Source organism: Oenanthe melanoleuca, chromosome 12 (assembly GCF_029582105.1).
Source record: "Oenanthe melanoleuca isolate GR-GAL-2019-014 chromosome 12, OMel1.0, whole genome shotgun sequence".
Taxonomy (NCBI): Eukaryota; Metazoa; Chordata; class Aves; order Passeriformes; family Muscicapidae; genus Oenanthe; species Oenanthe melanoleuca.
In genome coordinates, this window is record NC_079346.1 from 17277072 (window position 1) to 17295304 (window position 18233).

Sequence of the window (18233 nt, forward strand, 5' to 3'; positions counted from 1 at the left end):
GGGCAATGCGGGCACAGCCGTGCCCGGTATCCCCAGTGATCCCCGGGCAATGCGGGCACAGCGCTGCCCGATATCCCCGGGAGAATGCGGGCACCCGGGATCCCCAGTGATCCCCGGGGCAATGCGGGCACAGCCCTGCCCGATATCCCCGGGCAATGCGGGCACAGCCCTGCCCGATATCCCCGGGCAATGCGGGCACAGCCGTGCCCGGTATCCCCGGGCAATGCGGGCACAGCCCTGCCCGGTACCCCCGGGCAATGCGGGCACAGTCGTGCCCAGTGATCCCCGGGACAATGCGGGCACCCGGGATCCCCAGTGATCCCCGGGCAATGCGGGCACAGCCCTGCCCGATATCCCCGGGCAATGCGGGCACAGCCGTGCCCGGGATCCCCGGGCAATGCGGGCACAGCGCTGCCCGATATCCCCGGGCAATGCGGGCACAGCGCTGCCCGATATCCCCGGGCAATGCGGGCACAGCCCTGCCCGGTATCCCCGGGCAATGTGGGCACCCGGGATCCCCAGTGATCCCCGGGGCAATGCGGGCACAGCCCTGCCCGATATCCCCGGGCAATGCGGGCACCCGGTACCCCCAGTGATCCCCGGGCAATGCGGGCACAGCCCTGCCCGATATCCCCGGGCAATGCGGGCACAGCCGTGCCCGGGATCCCCAGTGATCCCCGGGGCAATGCGGGCACAGCCCTGCCCGGTATCCCCGGGCAATGCGGGCACAGCCGTGCCCGGGATCCCCAGTGATCCCCGGGCAATGCGGGCACAGCCCTGCCCGGTACCCCCGGGCAATGCGGGCACAGCGCTGCCAGCCCGCCGGGCTCGGCCCTGCCCGCGGGGCGGGGAGCGCAGCCGGGGATGCTCCGCGCTGATGCTCGGTGGCGATGCTGGGTGGAGGAGGAGAAGGAGGAGGAGGAGGAGGAGGAGGAAGAGGAGGAGGGGGGAGCCGGCGGGACAGCCTGAGGTGGGCGGAGGGGGGAGGCGGGTGTTAAACCATCGCTGCGGGGAGGGCTGAGCATTTGCAAATTCCGGCTGCAGAGCGCGGGCAGCGTCCTGCACAGCCCCGGCGGGCCGGCAGCAGCGGCAGGGCAGGACAGGACGAGGCTCCCCGGCTGCCGGGACCCCCAGCGCTCCTCCCGGGAGCGCGGATCCGCCCGCAGCGCAGGCAGCGCCCAGCGCAGGCAGCGCCCAGCGCAGCCCGGCCCCGTCCCTGCGCAGGCACGGGCACAGCCTGGGTGAGTAACCCGGAGCTCCTCGGGCAGGCCACGGCCGATCCGGCCCCCGGCACAGCCCCCAGCGCAGCTCTGACAGCTCAGGGTGCTCCTGGAAGCTGCAGCGCATCCCTGTCCTCTGGTAGGTCAGCCAGCCTGGGATGCTTGCCGGGGGAGGGATTTTTGAAAGGCTTCCCTCTCTGCTGGCAACTTACCTGTCTCCACTTGCTCTCTTTCCCCCACCGCTCTCTTTTCCTTTTCCCCTGCTTTACAACTTTTCCAGCCTTGTCGAGTTTCTCACCCGCAGATTTCCACGGGTAACGAGAAGCCAATGCCACCCTGGGAGATATCAGTCGCTGGAGATCGGTACCAGCAAGTGTCTCAACTCACCTGCGTGTTTTTCTTTTGTTCTCCACTAGGCTGAAAAGTCATGACAGCTGAAAAGACTATTCCTATAATTAACGGCAAGCCAGAAGATGCTTTGGACCCAGAAGCCTCAAGTACCAACCTTGTCCACAGCAACGATAAGAAAGTTCATGAAAGAGGTCACTGGAACAATAAGGTCGAATTTGTGCTTTCTGTGGCAGGGGAGATTATTGGGCTGGGAAACGTCTGGAGGTTCCCTTACCTCTGCTACAAGAACGGAGGAGGTAAGATGGCATCACGTGTGGATTTCCATGGGAATTGGACACGGGAATGAAGCAGTTAAGAATGCCTTGCAGTGATTTATTGCACTAGTAGGAGATACGTGGTCAGGATTGCATGTGCAGACAGGCTAGCATTAAACATCTGACAGCTAAGAAAAATCGTTGTGTTGCTCTTTCCTTCTCTCCAACCACCGTGTGGTTTATTTTTACAAGTTTCTGTTGCCTTAGCACACGGACACATTTTTTCAGTAGCATTTTTCATGCAGGAGAAGCCAGCGTTCTGTTGTAGTAGCACACGCTGTCTTCTGCATGTGAATATACACCCAGGCATACTTAACCAAGTTTGTCTGACACAGAAAAGGAGGCACCACTCTATTTGTCACAGCAGTGTACTTTGGAGAGGATTTATACTTTTTTTCCTAATAATGCCACAAAGACTAAATTTATTTTCTTTGGCACGTGAAATTTTTTATACCTCAGTGTTCTTTTTTTCCCCCTCAGTACTTCCCCAACTCCTACAGCAAGATAGGGAAAGATGTAAAACTGCAGGTTACTCAAAGAAGAGAACAAGCCCTAATAAATATAAAATATAATTGTTATTTGAGAGAGAAAAGAGCAGACTCAACTTCTAGAGGAGTATAACATGTGGCATGTATTGGTTCTAGCCAACTATAAACTGTATAAGATAAATGACAGTTGAGAATAAGCACATCAGCTGTGACTTGGGCAGCAATTAAGAAAGAAAAGTAAATTACAAACTCAGTTTAGAATTCAGTGGACTGGGTTCAACATTCTCCTCACTTAAGGCCTGAGTCAGTGGCAGTGTAAACACAGAGGCTGGAAGAAAAATAGGATGTCCAGGGCTGTGATAAGCACTGATCTGCTTTTTGATGGGCTTGTTTGCTGTGCCAGATTTCCATTCCTTGTCCCTCCTTATCTGAACTCAGGGATGGTTTTTTAGCCCATTTCGTGTGCTGTTTCTACAAGACAAATCCTGCTGGGCAAGTTGTGTTTATCACTGGAAATTCCTCTGCTTACATCTCTGTATTTTGGCCAAACTTAGGTAACAAGAGTTCAGCTCTTTAGAGAATGCTGCTACCAAATCCTGAATATTCACATGCTGTATATCATACACACAACCCTTTCTTGTTGATGGTCAGAGTGCTCCAGAGAACTTCTGGCAGAGGAAATGACAGGAATGTATTTTTGGTGTGTAATTTTTTGATTCCTACAGCCACCTTTAGGTTCCCATTTGTAGGTGTGTGCCAGCTTGTCTAAAGGTGATGCTGTAATTTTTAAGGCTGTAACATGAGGTAGAAAGAATTTTAATCATTGTTTTGGGTGATTTGATGAAAAAGTAATTGCCTAAATATCATATTTAATCACCCCTGTATTCTTTAAGAATAGAATAAGTGGGTGTGATTGAATTGGCCATGTCCTGGCACCATGGGACATTTGCCATTGACCAGTTTTAGTCAATGAAGGCTCAGTCTACAACCTGTGGCTTTGTAACCCCCTGCTGGAATTAAACCAGAATTTGCTTTTAGTGCTTAAATCTGATGCATCCAACCCCTTGGTGTGTGCTAGGGGAAGGCAGTGGGAAATATCTGAGCTAGTTGTGAAATAAATTGCTTTTTACAGAAGCTGTAGTTTGGAACTTGGGAGGTGTGACCTCTCTGGCACCTACTCCAAGTCATAACAGGGAGTGTAGGAATAACATCCATAATTTTAGGTTGTGGATATTCAGCTTTTGAGGAAAATTAATTTCTTTGTGTGTTTAGAATTAGGTATTTCTTGGAATATGATCTTTTTGCAAGTTGGGAATCCTGATGTTTTTCCAGTGCTCCTAATGTATGCTTGTTGGAGCAGTGCTGGATAAACAGTGTAAGCTGACACTTTGGATTTCCACAAGTTGCCAGGTTAAACTCACTATGATTGTGTGTATTAGAGGCCAAGGGAATTTGATACTGGCCAGTAAATTGTCCAGAGAAGGCATGCAAGTACTCCATTCTTTATGGAATGCCTGTGGATTGCTGGAGAGGCACCTGGGGTCCATCTCTAGGGAAATTTCCTGCTGAGGGAAGAGACTCCTGGTGATGAGATTAAAGCACTGCCAGTCAGAGCAGGGGATGTGGCTGTCTCAGCTTTCTAACCAAGGTGACTGAAGCACACAGCTGTTGCAGGGTGTGGGTTGTTTGTTGCCTTGTTAGGGTTTGGCTGTGCTTCACTACCTGTGCTGGACTTTACTGACAGCATCCAACAAAAATGTTGATGCTTTGTTATGTTCCTAGAATTTCACATCAATATTTCTGGCTGATAAGGCTTTGCTGTCCTTGTAAGTAGTTCTGAAGTTTGTTTGCTCATTCCCTTTTCACAATCCTTATCATCAGGCTCATATAAATAATATGAAAAGGATTTCTCAGATTTAATATCTGTAACACTTCCTCTCCCCTGAAAAAAGCAGGGAAGATGGTGCAGACTGGCATGGTGCTGAGCTGGGATCTTTTCTGTGTTTGAGAGACCCCTGAGCTGACTTTATGCTGAGGAGCTTTGATCTGGTCTGTTCTAGTCCGTGGCCCTGGCTTACAGGTTAACTTTGGATATTTGGGGCAGAGTAAACCCTTCCTGCACTGCCCTGCTGGCTCACAGCTGATCCTTCCTGCACTGGGAAAACCCTCACTGTGCTGCTGAGGAGCCCTGCTCACCCTGACCAGCACAATCTTCTCCTGCAGGTGCTTTCCTCATCCCCTACGTGGTCTTTTTCATTTGCTGTGGAATACCAGTGTTTTTCTTGGAGACAGCCTTGGGACAGTTTACAAGTGAAGGAGGCATCACATGCTGGAGGAAAGTTTGCCCTCTCTTTGAAGGTAACAATTCTGTGTTCTACTGTGAGAAAGCATTCCATTCGAAGTAAAAGGAAATAAATTGTATCAAAATTGAAGTTAAGATGTACTTACAAGTAAGCAAAGACAGCCTGAAAAGCAGAAATTTAGTATCTCACTTTTCCTTTTGCTCCTCCAGGCATTGGCTATGCTACCCAAGTTATAGAGGCACACCTAAATGTATATTACATCATCATTTTAGCATGGGCTATCTTCTATTTGTTCAACTGCTTTACTACAGAGCTTCCCTGGGCTTCCTGTGGCCACGAATGGAATACAGGTATGACCTCAGCAGAGATTTCCACTACAGAAATCCTCCCAAGTGATTGATTCATACACTGAAATGCCCTGAACAAAGCTGCTGGTGCAGCAAAGTCTGTGGAAATGGGCCAATCTCATCCCTCCACAGCAAGAGAAAGGAAACCTGGGGTGAAACTGCCTTGGACCTTTTTGGGTTAGGTCACTGTAAAGCATTTACTCCTCTAGAATAGAATGTCAGCAGAAAAAGACCATGGATTTGTCAATTCTGTAAGATCCTCTGGCTAAATCCCAAGACTCTCATTTGCAATCATATCTATTCTCTGTGAACACAGTGAGTGAATTCTGCAGCAGAGAATGACCTGATGACAGGTTGCAATCTTGCTCTTTCACTCTAATGAAATCAGGAGGAGTTTGAATGGAGAGGGAAAAATATTAAATGTGGATCTTTTGGATTTGCTCTTTTAAATGCCAGATGTTGAGGGATAATGTTCATCAAGCTACTTCTGGAAATTTAGTCTCATAAATAATCCTTGCTGCATGTAAAGAAGCCTCCTGCATGAAGGATGAGGTATATTCACCAGGGTTTGTGGGGTAGGGCTCTGCATCTGTCCTCTCATTGATATTTATATCTGTAATTCTCTGCTTATTGAGTCTGTAGATCCCAAACATCCATGGGGAAGATCTCATCCCAGTGCCCTTGCTCCCAAATTCCTGAAGTTTTAGCATTTATCCCATTTATAAAGCCCAATTTCAAATCGAGCACCCATTATGTTATATATTTCACAGTTTTCACTAATTGGCCATTTAGTTTTTATTGTGTTCTTTATTATTTATTGTGTTTTTTGAGCACACCTAAAGCTGCCTGAACCCTTACTTGCAGTCAGGGAGGTGATTTTGGGCCCAGTGGATGTGGAAGGCTTTGGAATCACCTCTGGCAGCCCTGCAAAGGAGCTTGGCCAGCACTATCACTGCTCCACAATGCTGGGCTGCTCTGGCCTTTGTGTTAGAGATAATAATAATAACAATTACCATGATGAGCCAGGGGAAATATCCACTTGCCCTACAGGAAAAAGTGGGAGTTTGTGGCTGGCCATGCTCCATAAGCTGTTTGTAGCCATAAGCCATGGAACCAGCAGCTGCAGTAGGGGCATGTTTTAATTCCCACCCCATTCCTCAGTTTCTCAACATTTCTTTCTTCTGCCTCAGGTGATTTTTTGGCCCTGTGCCTTTGGCAAGTGTTGCAGGAGATTCCTCATGGATGTTTTTCTGGGTTATCATAACCTGGTGTTGCAGAAGTAGCAGCTGTGGCACTCAGTGCACCCAGAAACCCTTTAACCCACCCAGAAAATGTGATGTGGAGTGGGAGCTTCCCAGGCTGCACAAACTGGGATGTGAACAAGAACTGTACTTGCATGTCAACACAGCAAACTCTCTTTCTTTTTTTTTTTTTTTTCTGTTCTGTTCTAGAAAACTGTGTGGAATTTCAAAAACTTAACATGAGCAACTGCAGTCAAGTCTCTTTACAGAATGCCACTTCTCCAGTGATGGAATTCTGGGAGTAAGTGCACAAAAACTTTATATTTGTTCAGACTATTCCCTGCCTTGCAATGATTCAATCCTTCATACCTCATAACCCTAGAGCACTTAGGGATGTGAGTTCAGCTGGAAATTTTCCTACCCAGCCACGGTCAGAAGGAGAGTTTTTAACTCTTTTTTTTAGGGATACAAGGAAAGGAATTCCATATCCTGAAAGGACACAGAACAAAGTGTGCCACTTGCTCGGGAGCTTGGCTCCTGCTGCTGGAGGAAAGAGCCTCCAACCCATACTAATGAGGAGGCAAAGGTGAAAGAAAGAAGATGATTTACAATATTCCTTTTTCCCTTTCTTTATTTTTTTTTTTTTTCCCCCAAATGTTTCTTCCCTTAGGAGTTTGAGAGCTGTGTCCTCATCCTTGTTTCAGCTAACTAACACTCTGGCTTCTGGATCTCATTATTTTTTAAAGGACTGTGTAAGTGTTAGTTATTCAGCCAGAATAACAGGAGAGTTTAACTCCCTCCTGTCCCCCTGACAATGATTTCTAGCTAGACTAAGGGAAGGAAATCAGATGTTTGCAGGAGATGATCTGCTTTGGTGGTGACATCTTTTTTCTGACTATAAATATTTAATCCCATTTGTTCCTTGCAGGGTGTAGTGTGTGTTAAGCCAATCAGAGAAATGGAATGTTACTCTGAATTCTGAGTGATTTCACAGTTCAAAGCCTGTTACACAATTCTGGGTTGCTACAATTTCTCGAGGATCCATTAATTTTATTTTTATTCTGAGGTTGTTTTGTGTTCAGGACAGAAAGAGCTACACTTTAAAAACCAGGAATTAATACTCCTTGAAGGGAGAACTCTGCAATGACATAATTTCCTTGAATCTTAGGACATCATGCTATTGTCAGCCTGAATCTCTTTTTCCTGCTACATCAGCAAATTCAGACTTTATGAGTTGTTTCAGCAAATAATACTGTTTTATTTAAAAATAAAATACTCCCCCCTTCCACTAAACTAAACCTGAACAATATAAGAGACACATGCACTCTCTGGGTAAAACTGAAATTTTATTTTCTGGTAAAATTTTCAATAATCTGAACACATTTCATCTTAAATCAAAATGTATCTACTCCAATGTTTCAGAATAAAGAGAGTTTCTCAGGTGGCATCCCTTAATGCTACAATTTCATTTTATTTTAGCAGAAATCTCTTATGGTGCTTTGGGATAACGAGAATCAGGACTTAGTAGAATAAATGAACAATATATATTCTCAAGTATTAATCAATTTACCCACTGCATTTAAATGATTTTCCAACAATATTCCCAACTCAGTTACCACTGATGGTAACTCAGTTATCCAGAGAAGTTGGAAATGTTGAGCTCAATTCTGTGGAGGGCACAAAGTTTTATTCTCTCATATTTCTGTGGTTTTGTGGGTTTTGTGCTAGTGCTCATCTCTGGATTGCCTGAATTCCTGTGTTGGTGTTATTTTGAAGCCCATATAAATCCATTTTAAGCACATCTCTTCTCAGAAATCTCTGAAAATGAAGCTAAACAAGATTCTGTAGCTCAACTTGCAAACAAGTTGCAGTGGGTTTAAACCCTTCAATTTGGGGGCTTATTTCTCTACCTGATTTTGGCTAAATCAGGAATAAATTATGAAACTAGAAGGGATAATCAGATTTAGCCTTTTCTCTATCTGCTTTTACAGTCTTGTCTACAAAAAGTTGAAAATACACATTCCAAACCTTTTAAAATCACAAACACAAAAAAAAAAAAAAAAAAAAAAAAAAAAAAAAAAAAAAAGTAAATGAAATAATCTGTTATTTATTTGAAAGATCTTTCTTTATTGTGTCACAGACAAAATTTTTGTAGCACTAACAGTTTGCTGGCCAAAATAACTAAAGATATTAAACTTATCTACTTTCTCTTTCCAAGCAAAACTGGAGTTGCATAGTTTTGCAAACAGAAAATAAATGTGCTCCCTTCCTGCTAAGGAAGGTGTTTGCCTTGTCTGAGATTTGAGTAGTTGTGACATTGCATGGCTTCAAAATTAAAGGAAAAAAACAACCCATGAAAAACTAGTTTCAAAGTGGAAGGATGAGCCTTATTAAAAATCAAGATTGATTTTTGCCTTGAAATAACTCATTGGAATTAAGATAATAATTAAATTATATGCCTTAAATATCAGACATAAAAGCACAGCAGGGTTGTTTTCTGTGTAAAGAGCAGATCACAGAGCAGTTAATACAAAGTAAATATTACTAGAGCAGTTAATTTGTCTGGAGATAACAGTTACCAGCAATGTCATTTCCCTCAGAGCTGCTGTTCTCTTGATCTTGCTTTATTATTTTGTAAATTCTGCTGCCAGGAGCCATAAACTCATTGTAAACTTGTTGAAACAAATAGTAAAGAGAATTCCTGGAGTAGGGGAAGGGGAGGTTTCAGATTTCTTCACAACAACCATTCAGAGCCCTCACTTTGCTCCAGCAGTGCCAAGGCTGCCATTGAAATCCCTCTAAGTTGTGGCCACAAAAAACCAATTTATTGTGTGAAGGGTTGGCTGTGGGGGGGAAAAAAAGAAAAAATTGTGGGGTTTTTTTTTTGGTTGTTTTTTTTTTTTTTGTCTGATGAGTTAATCTGTGGATTAGAGTGGTAATTGTTGTGCACAGCAATCCTGTTTGCTTTTTGTGGGCGAGCTTGTTTCCATGTCAAACCCAGTCCTGCCTTTGTGAAGGGTCAGGCTGATGCTGCAGCTCTCCTTTCACACCCCATCCCATTGCCACTGCCTTTTGGAGGAATCACAGTCCCTTCAGATGGTTTTAACTAAGCCCAGCCTGCCAAGGAGAGACTCAGTAACTCCCCAGAGCTTTTGCAGTTCTCTCAAGCCCAGTGCTCCCAGTCTGAGAGCTCCCAGTGCTGTGCTTCATTTCACACAGGATTTGCATTCCCTGAGTGCCAGCAGAGGTGGGGACAGGTTGTATTTGGGTTTAAATGTGTAAATGAATACACCAGACCCAAAACATCTTCATTTCTGGCTTTGGGAAGGAATTATTTCTATTTTACCTGTTGCTGCTGAGTCTTTTCCACTAGCTAAGCTGTAAGGCTCAGCCCTTATTTACTCATGAGTGGAAGGAAACTTCAAAAACTTCCAAACCCTCAGCTGGATTGAGGACTGCAAACCAAAACTCCAGCCTTTCTGCTGAGATATTTGTAAATTTTGCTGCTTCTGCAGCTCCTGAAGCTGTGGCTCAAGTCAGGCAGGGACTGACCCAAGGCAGAGCTGCCAGAGGGTGTCTGGCAGTGCCATGAACTTTTCCAGCTCCCCTTCCTCAGAGGATGCTGTTCCCTTGCTCCCTTCTTCTGATAATTCATCCTCCTCTCCCTGCTTTGACAACTGCCCCACACAGAGGGTGAAAGTTTAATTTTTGCCTTTTAATTTTAAATTTTTAATTTTAATTTTTTCAAAAAAAGGAGTCAGTGACAAATCCTGCAGCAGGTCCTAGGTGCTGTATTCCTCCAAAGAACCTCATTAAACTTCAAAACTTTAAATATTTTTGTGAGGCTGCAATTGATAATCACTTCTCTGTGGCTGCACAGTGAAAATGGGCTGATCCTGCTGGAGGTGCAGCAAAATCTGGCAGTTTGGACACTCTTTTCTTCTTTTCCTGCTTAGAAATATCTCTCCCTGTTAGTGTTTTAAGGCTTCATTTGAGTGAGCAGACAGCACTGACAACTGATCAAAATTAGGGGATTAAAGGATTTTTGCTCAAAAAGGCCTTGCAAACCACAGCCTTGAAAAATTTCATATTCTGTGTGTACAGAGGAAGGGAAGCAGCTAAACTGATAAAAATTCACTTTTTATTCTTCAAACTCTCTGTTGCTGTGTTCCAAAGGACAGACAGGAGCCTGAATTTCCACATTTCCCAGAGACTTGACCTGTTTTCTCCCATTTATGGCCTTTCCCTACCCCAACTGTTTAAGGATTTTCTAAGAAAAGGTAATAATCAGTTTTGAGGCATGGCACATCATTTTTAGTGCCCAAATTTTCAATAGTTCATAGTGGCAGCTGCTAAATACTGATAAATTAGAGCAGGATAGATCTGTGGCTGGGTGCTCTCCTGGCTGCTGCTCTGTCTGTCACCAGCAGGAATTGGAGCTTTCCAGTGCCTGGGAAGGGAGCTGGACAGAAAGAGGAGCCTCAATAGTTTTTTTTTGGTTTTTTTTTTTAGTTTTTTATTGGCTGTGTAGCAACAGCTTGGTGCTCTCTTAAAGGAGGTCTGCTTGTTGGCCTGTCCCTCTCTGGAGGGGGTGACACATCCTCAGCTTTTCCAAGTAAAGCCTAGTGTGAGAAAACATTGGTTTTGTCTGGGCTGGAAGAAAAGGGGCTGCTCTCAGCAAAAAGGAAAAGGCACAAACCCTTGCCTTGCAAAGTCAAAAAGGAGGTTTTTTTCCTGTTCCATTCAGGCTGCAAACCAGTGCAGGAGTCACATTGTGGTTAATCCCCAGCACACTGAGGAGTCAGGGTGAGCTGAGCCTGGTCCTGCAGAGCCCAGGGGATCCCTTGTGGGGTCTGGCAGGACACTGAAGTGTGCCAGACCCTCCTCTGGCTGCCCAGCTCCTAGTGGGACAGGGCAAAATTGCTTTTTGTTTGCAGCCTTGTGAGCTCTCCCTCAGGATCACTGATTTTACCTGACTTCAGCTGAAAAAAACAAATGGGACTGTGTCCAAATGCTGCCAGATTTTCCTGTACTGAGGGCTGGACCCTAAACCTGGTGGAACAACTTCCACAATTTTTGATTTTTACATTTCCTGTCCAAATGCTGCCAGATTTTCCTGTATTGAGGGCTGGACCCTAAACCTGATGGAAGAACTTGCACAGTTTTTGATTTTTACATTTCCTATCAAAATGCTGCCAGATTTTCCTGTATTGAGGGCTGGACATTAAGCCAGGTAGAAGAACTTCCACAATTTTTGATTTTTACATTTCCTATCAAAATGCTGCCAGATTTTCCTGTATTGAGGGCTGGACATTAAGCCAGGTGGAAGAACTTGCACAATTTTTGATTTTTACGTTTCCTATCAAAATGCTGCCAACTCCTCCTGTATTGAGGGCTGGACTCTAAGAAGTTCTGTGGTTTTTGATTTTTCCATTTCTTGTTGTACACAAAACTTCCTGAATGGATAGTGGAAAAAAAAATGACCTTCAGGTTTGCAAATTCTCCTGCCTTTCTACTGCTTTGGGAATTTGGAGCATTTGGTTGGCTGCTGTGTTAAAATACAGTCAAGTTTTGGCTTGCAGTGGTGTCTAAGCCAGAAATTAAATTTTTGTAGCAAAGCTCATACGTGATCTATTTAAAATATCCCTTAATTGCACAGTTGTTAAAGTTCTAGAAGTGCTAGGTAAACATGCACAGACACTGAGAGAGGTGCTTAAAAATTATGTTCTTTAGAAGCTGCTGGCTTAGATATCCAATTTTACTGAAAAATGGTCAATCTTTTGTTTTGTGGGGCTTTTTAATTTTTTTATTTTTTAGTCTATGTACATAACCCCTCTGTTGAAAGGCTTCCCTTCAGCTATATCTGGTTTTATGCAATTATAAAACCAGCTCATCCCCTTTTTCCTGAGTTGCTATGTACAACCTTCCACAAATATCTACACAAAATTTAAATCTTCTAGAAAACTGAGAGTAAGAAGTGTCTACAAGAACTTTTAAATCTAGAAAACTGAGAGTGGGAAGTGTCTACACAAATGTTTAAATCTAGAAAATGAAAGTAGAAAGTGTCTACACAAACTTTTAAATCTAGAAAAATGAAAGCATAAAGTGTCTACAAAAACTTTTAAATCTAGAAAAATGAAAGTAGGAAGTATCTACACAAATTTTTTAAATCTAGAAAATGAAAGTAGAAAGTGTCTACAAAAACTTTTAAATCCAGAAAAATGAAAGTATGAAGTATCTATACAAATTTTTAAATCTAGAAAATGAAAGTAGAAAGTGTCTACACAAACTTTTGAATCCAGAAATTGAAAGTAAGAAGTGTCTACACAAACTTTTAAATATAGAAAAATGAAAGTAAAAAGTGTCTACACAAACCTTTAAATCTAGAAAACTGAGAGTGGGAAGTGTCTACAAAACTCTTAAATCTAGAAAAATGAAAGTAAGAAGTGTCTACACAAACTTTTAAGTCTAGAAAAAATGAAAGTATGAAGTGTCTACAGAAACTTTTTAATCTAGAAAAATCAAAGTAAAAAGTATCTACACAAATTTTTAAACCTAGAAAAATGAAAGTAGGATACTTCTGGTGCCATTTGCTGCCTGAACCCAATAATTCCCCTCCCAGTGGGAAAAGCTGAAATGTCCCATCCATGTCTGACAGTTTCCCACCCCAGGAATTATTTTCCTTGCTGGTTGACCACAGGAAAGAGATGTGCAAGGCTGGATGTGCCAACAAATCACATGGAGCTCTCCCATATTTTGTCATTCCTCTGCAATCCCTTAAATAATCCCTTAAATCCAAGTAAATAAGAGACTTTTATTTCCAACTGTCCAGGAATGTGTCCATTGCATTTATTCCCTGTCTTGGAATTGGGAATGTGAAGGGTTTTGGTGAGAGGGATTTTAGAGATGCACAAACCACTGAAAACATCACTTAACAGGAATCACATTCCTCTGTTTTTTGGCTGTCTCAGCATGGATAGTGAGTAAAGGACAGATTTCCATACAATTCATCAAGCCTGTGTCTCTATTTGGCACTTGAAAAAACATCATCATAAGAAAAATCAAATATTTAGACACTTTTTATTTCCAAATATGGCTTTGTAGATTCAGGGTGTTAGCAGAAAGGGTGGTTGCTTGGGATTTTAAATTGAATTAAATGCTCACAGGAGAGGTGTTTTTACTGTGTACAAATTATAGTGAGCAGAGGCTGGAAGAACAAAACAACCATACTTTCTAAAAAAAAAAAAAATCATCTCTGTTTTGCACTATATTCTTATGTGGCTTTGCTGTGTCAGGAGCACTTCCTGAGGAAAGCCATTAAATATTGCACTGGAATTCCTGGAAAGGCTTCAGGACATCCATCAGTGCAAACCTTGGAACAGCAATAGGGGCACTGCTGTCCTGTGGGTGCAAAGGAAAGAACTGATACCTCCACAAATCCCTCCCACAGCTCTTCTTTAATTATTTCATATCTCATGTCCATAGGTCTTAGTTCAGAAATGAAAAATGGATCCAGTAGAATGAATCTGGACTTAAACAATAATTCTGTAATTTGCAAGTGCTACAGCAGAGGGATGTTTTATGAAGACCCAAAGCTGCAGATGTGGACAAAGCACTGACACCTCCCAAAATAATTCCTGTCCATTTGCAGCTTTCTTTTTTTCCCTTTTGGGCTGTAAGTTATTCTTCACTCCTTGTGCCCCTGCTCCTTTTCATGTCTATTTTTGTGACTAGAGTTTAGTCCAAGGCCAGTGAGATAAGAAATCTGTAGACAGAGGAATTTTTTCAATTTTTAAAATGTTTTTGCCAGTCAGGTACTGGCTCTCTTTTGGCCTGTTCTGTGAGGAAGAGATAAGAGCTTATCACCATTCATTTGTTACATGAATTTGTAGCCAAAAATCACTGTTGAGGGTCTGTTTTACAAGACCATGCAGTAGTTCTCAATATTTTGTGCTCAGTAGTTCCCATTTGATGAACAGCTAATTAATAGTGAAAAGCTGAATATAACTGTGCAGGTTTTTTAAAAGGCTCCACACAAATTCTGAGAGGCATCAGCTTGACTTCATTTCTTCTGGGTGCTTTCAGTTCACAGCTGGTGCTGTGTGCTGAGCTAATTTATACCACTCAAGGTGAATAAAAAGGGAGATTTTTGTTGCTGGATGACTTCTTCAGAGAGAAGAGGGAAAATCACAAAAAAAAAAAGCCTGAAGGAGTCATTGGATAGATTGAGAAAAGAGACTGTAGAGCAGAGGTGAGTGGAACAGCACAAAAAAAGTGATTGAACAGGATTAAACCCTTGGGGTTGGTTAAGGAGAAGTTGCCATGACTTCAGTGAAAGAGGGGTAAGGAAAATAGGTCAGGAATGGGATGTTCTGTGTGAGAGATGCAGACACATGTGCAAAAAATTAAAAAAAAAATAAAATGTACACTTGCAGTCAAATAACCTGTACTGACCTTTATTAGACACAGGAAATGTGTAATTCTTTTCATTTTTTGAAAGCTGTACAGAAATTTCAGAAGAAATTCTGCAGAGGAAAGCCTAATTTCTCCTTTTAATTGGATGTGCATAGAAATGGGTAAGGAATGGAACAACATTGAACCCTAGGAGGAATTTAAGGAGAAGGAACTAGGCTGGATAGCAGCAAATGTGGCTCAGCCAGGAGAGATTTGTTCTCTTATATGTGATTCACACAGGATCTGCTGGGAGAGGTAAATATTTCAGAATAATGTGTCTCAGGGATTCCTGCTAATGTGACCAGTGGGAATTGTCTATCTGCTGCTTTGAGCAACAAGCCAAGTCTGGAATTAGGTGGATTTCCAGAAATGAAGTCTTACACTTGAAAGAATTTCCAATACATTTCTCTCCACCTGTAACCCATGGATTATCTTCTAAAAGCTGAATAACTTATTTTTATCCTTGAGCACTGATGGCTGGGGAGCACACGTGGCTGCCCAGCAATATCTGTCAATGAGCATCTTCAGCTCTTTCAGAAACATGTGGGTCTATTTCCTACTTTAGAGTTTCCAGGAAACCCCCAAAAGAGAGGTTTGGACACTGCACAGAGCCTGAAGCTCTTGTTCTGGATACCAGAAAACCAAAGTGTCAGCTCATGCTGACCTGCAGGGAGAGTTTGGCATTCAGGCTCTGTCTTGAATTAAAACACTTTTAGTGACTAAATATGCAAAAAATCCACTGGGATTAGTTTAACTTTGCAGTTGTAGCTGTGCTTGTTCTGGAGGTACTTCAGTGATGACCACACTGCTGCCCTGGGAAAACACCTGGCACAACCAGCCCGTGTTTAGTTTGCCAAATATCAGACTCCAGAGGGGAGAAAAACATCTGAAAGGAAGAATTTCTTTTCCTTCCCTCTTCCCATTTCCTTCCTTTTTCCTCCTTTCCCTTTCCTTTCCCTTTCCTTTCCCTTTCCTTTCCCTTTCCTTTCCCTTTCCTTTCCCTTTCCTTTCCCTTTCCTTTCCCTTTCCTTTCCCTTTCCTTTCCCTTTCCTTTCCCTTTCCTTTCCCTTTCCTTTCCCTTTCCTTTCCCTTTCCTTTCCCTTCCCTTTCCCTTCCCTTTCCCTTCCCTTTCCCTTCCCTTTCCCTTCCCTTTCCCTTCCCTTTCCCTTCCCTTTCCCTTCCCTTTCCCTTCCCTTTCCCTTCCCTTTCCCTTCCCTTTCCCTTCCCTTTCCCTTCCCTTTCCCTTCCCTTTCCTTTTCCTTTCCTTTCCTTTCCTTTCCTTTCCTTTCCTTTCCTTTCCTTTCCTTTCCTTTCCTTTCCTTTCCTTTCCTTTCCTTTCCTTTCCTTTCCTTTCCTTTCCTTTCCTTTCCTTTCCTTTCCTTTCCTTTCCTTTCCTTTCCTTTCCTTTCCTTTCCTTTCCTTTCCTTTCCTTTCCTTTCCTTTCCTTTCCTTTCCTTTCCTTTCCTTTCCTTTCCTTTCCTTTCCTTTCCTTTCCTTTCCTTTCCTTTCCTTTCCTTTCCTTTCCTTTCCTTTCCTTTCCTTTCCTTTCCTTTCCTTTTCCTCCTTTAGGTTTCACAGTTTTATATTTAGCATTCAGCATAGATTTTTTTAAGTTTATCAGTATCATTTTCCAAAGTTATCACATAAGTGGATAAGGCAGTGGAGAATATCTCAAATCTTTAATATCTTGTGTTCTTTGGTTCTTTTCAAAACAACTTGTTCCTTCTCAGCTGTTTCTTTTCCTCCTTGGAGTTGTGCAGTCTGGATGCCTGGATCTCCCAAATTAGACAGCAATTAGCTCAGATTAGACCAAAGGGAAATATTTCACCTTCCTGACAGGTATTTTGGCATGGGAAAGCTCCTGGCACTTCAAGCACCCACAGAGGATTCTGGTGCATGGAACTGGAATTCTACAATTTTCAGAATTCAGCAATATCTGCTTGAGTTTCTGAGTCAGAAACTGGGTATTTGCACAGGATACCTGAATGCATTTGGGTATGAAATATTCAAACCAACAAATTTTCACAGAAATAAATGGATGTTAATTGTATAAATTGCAATGAGAGAAATAAAAATGTGAGTTAAGGAAATGTCTTTAGGTATAAATTTAATTCACTTTCTCACAGAAACAGAGGATAATTAAAATATCTCAATCCTTTTCTCCTAAACTGATGGGGAATCTGAGCAGCACTCTCAGGTGTGTTATGGTTTTTAAAGAGGAGCTCAGGGCAAGGTTCACAAGGTAAATATGGGCTGGGTTTGATAAAAGCAGGGATAAGAGTGCACAAAATATAAAATAAGAAAGGGGCACTGCTCAATGCCATGGTTTTGTTGTCCCCTCAGCCCCTCAGAACGCTCTGAGGGCAGAGTCTGGCCCAGGGTAAAAGGGAATTTTGCCCCCTGAGTTCCTGGCTGGACACATCCCCCTGGACAAGGCACCTCAAGAGGCTCCTCTGTTTGGGTGCTGTTTGTTTTGGGATTTTTAAGCCAAGTGTCTTGGAAACAGCTCCAAATCAAAGTGGGAACATGAAGGGACCTCCCTCAAATAGATTGGAGCTGTTCTTCAGCTTCCCAAATCATGAAATAATGCAAGAAGCACCCCAGGACATTCCTTTCAACAGTCTGTTGGCATCTGTTACCCCTCTTTCTATTCAAGGGCCTGGTCCAGCTCCTCAAACTTTACCAAAGACACTCTTTCCCAGGAAAATCCAGTGTTCCCATAGCCAATAAATAGTGTGTAAGCTTTCAGAATGTTTGTTTTCAAATCTGGGTGGAAAGGCTGCTTTTCAGTTATCTCATAGCATTTCCCTCTCCAGCAATTCCAACAGAGGGGCCCTTCTTGCTCTCCATGCACTGAGCACCAAAATGAAATAAATTGGTCCCATTTTCAGTGGGTATCTAATACATGCCAAAATCATTGCCCAGTGGGATGTTAGCTGTGTGAATTTTGTGTAAATTTTGCACATGCAGTGATGTGAGTGGAGGGAACAGAGGTGCCCTTGGCCATGGGGAGCACAAGGTCCTTGTAGGTCTAATTCCTTCCTGTGCTCATTATTTTATGGGTACTGAAAATATGCTGAAATTTATCTTTATATGTTCCTGACTATCCATTTTTATTTTCTTTCTAATCCACTTTTATATTTAGATTCAAGTGAGATTTAAGTCAGGCTTACAATATTTGTTGCTCTAAGTAGAATTAATCTACTCTGGAGTAATTTTGTCATGGTTTTGTTCAGCCCAACTGCACAGACCCTTGTGACCAAAGCTCAGCATTTCTGACAGCCACCCTTTGGAGATGTGCCCTATTATTCCACCCAAATTTATCTTTTATTCATTAGATTCCTAGAACTTTTATTCTGTATTATTTACAGGAAAAAATGTAACAATCTTCACTAACACTTGGCCAATTTAAATGTGTGTGATCAGAGGTAATGAAACCTCCAAGCACAGTGTGAGACACCACAAATCCACCCTGGCTGGGGTTTAATTTTCTACTTACAAGCAAGATATGCTGT

The 18233-nt window shown here is 42.9% G+C and overlaps 1 protein-coding gene across 4 annotated transcripts in view; it reads left to right on the forward strand.

The window, feature by feature from the left end:
• Positions 1–842: 842 nt before the first annotated feature.
• Positions 843–18233, forward strand: part of SLC6A11 (solute carrier family 6 member 11) — a 90483-nt gene continuing 73092 nt past the window's right edge. Inside the window, exons 1-5 of one of the 4 annotated variants that reach the window (XM_056501533.1) lie at positions 843–970; positions 1637–1867; positions 4597–4731; positions 4886–5026; positions 6475–6565. In XM_056501533.1, the coding sequence (XP_056357508.1) occupies positions 1648–1867; positions 4597–4731; positions 4886–5026; positions 6475–6565 (587 nt within the window). In that variant the 5' untranslated portion in view covers positions 843–970; positions 1637–1647. Of the gene's footprint in view, positions 971–1021; positions 1360–1636; positions 1868–4596; positions 4732–4885; positions 5027–6474; positions 6570–18233 lie in introns of those variants that run through there. The other 3 variants (XM_056501532.1, XM_056501531.1, XM_056501535.1) reach the window with 3 other exon arrangements.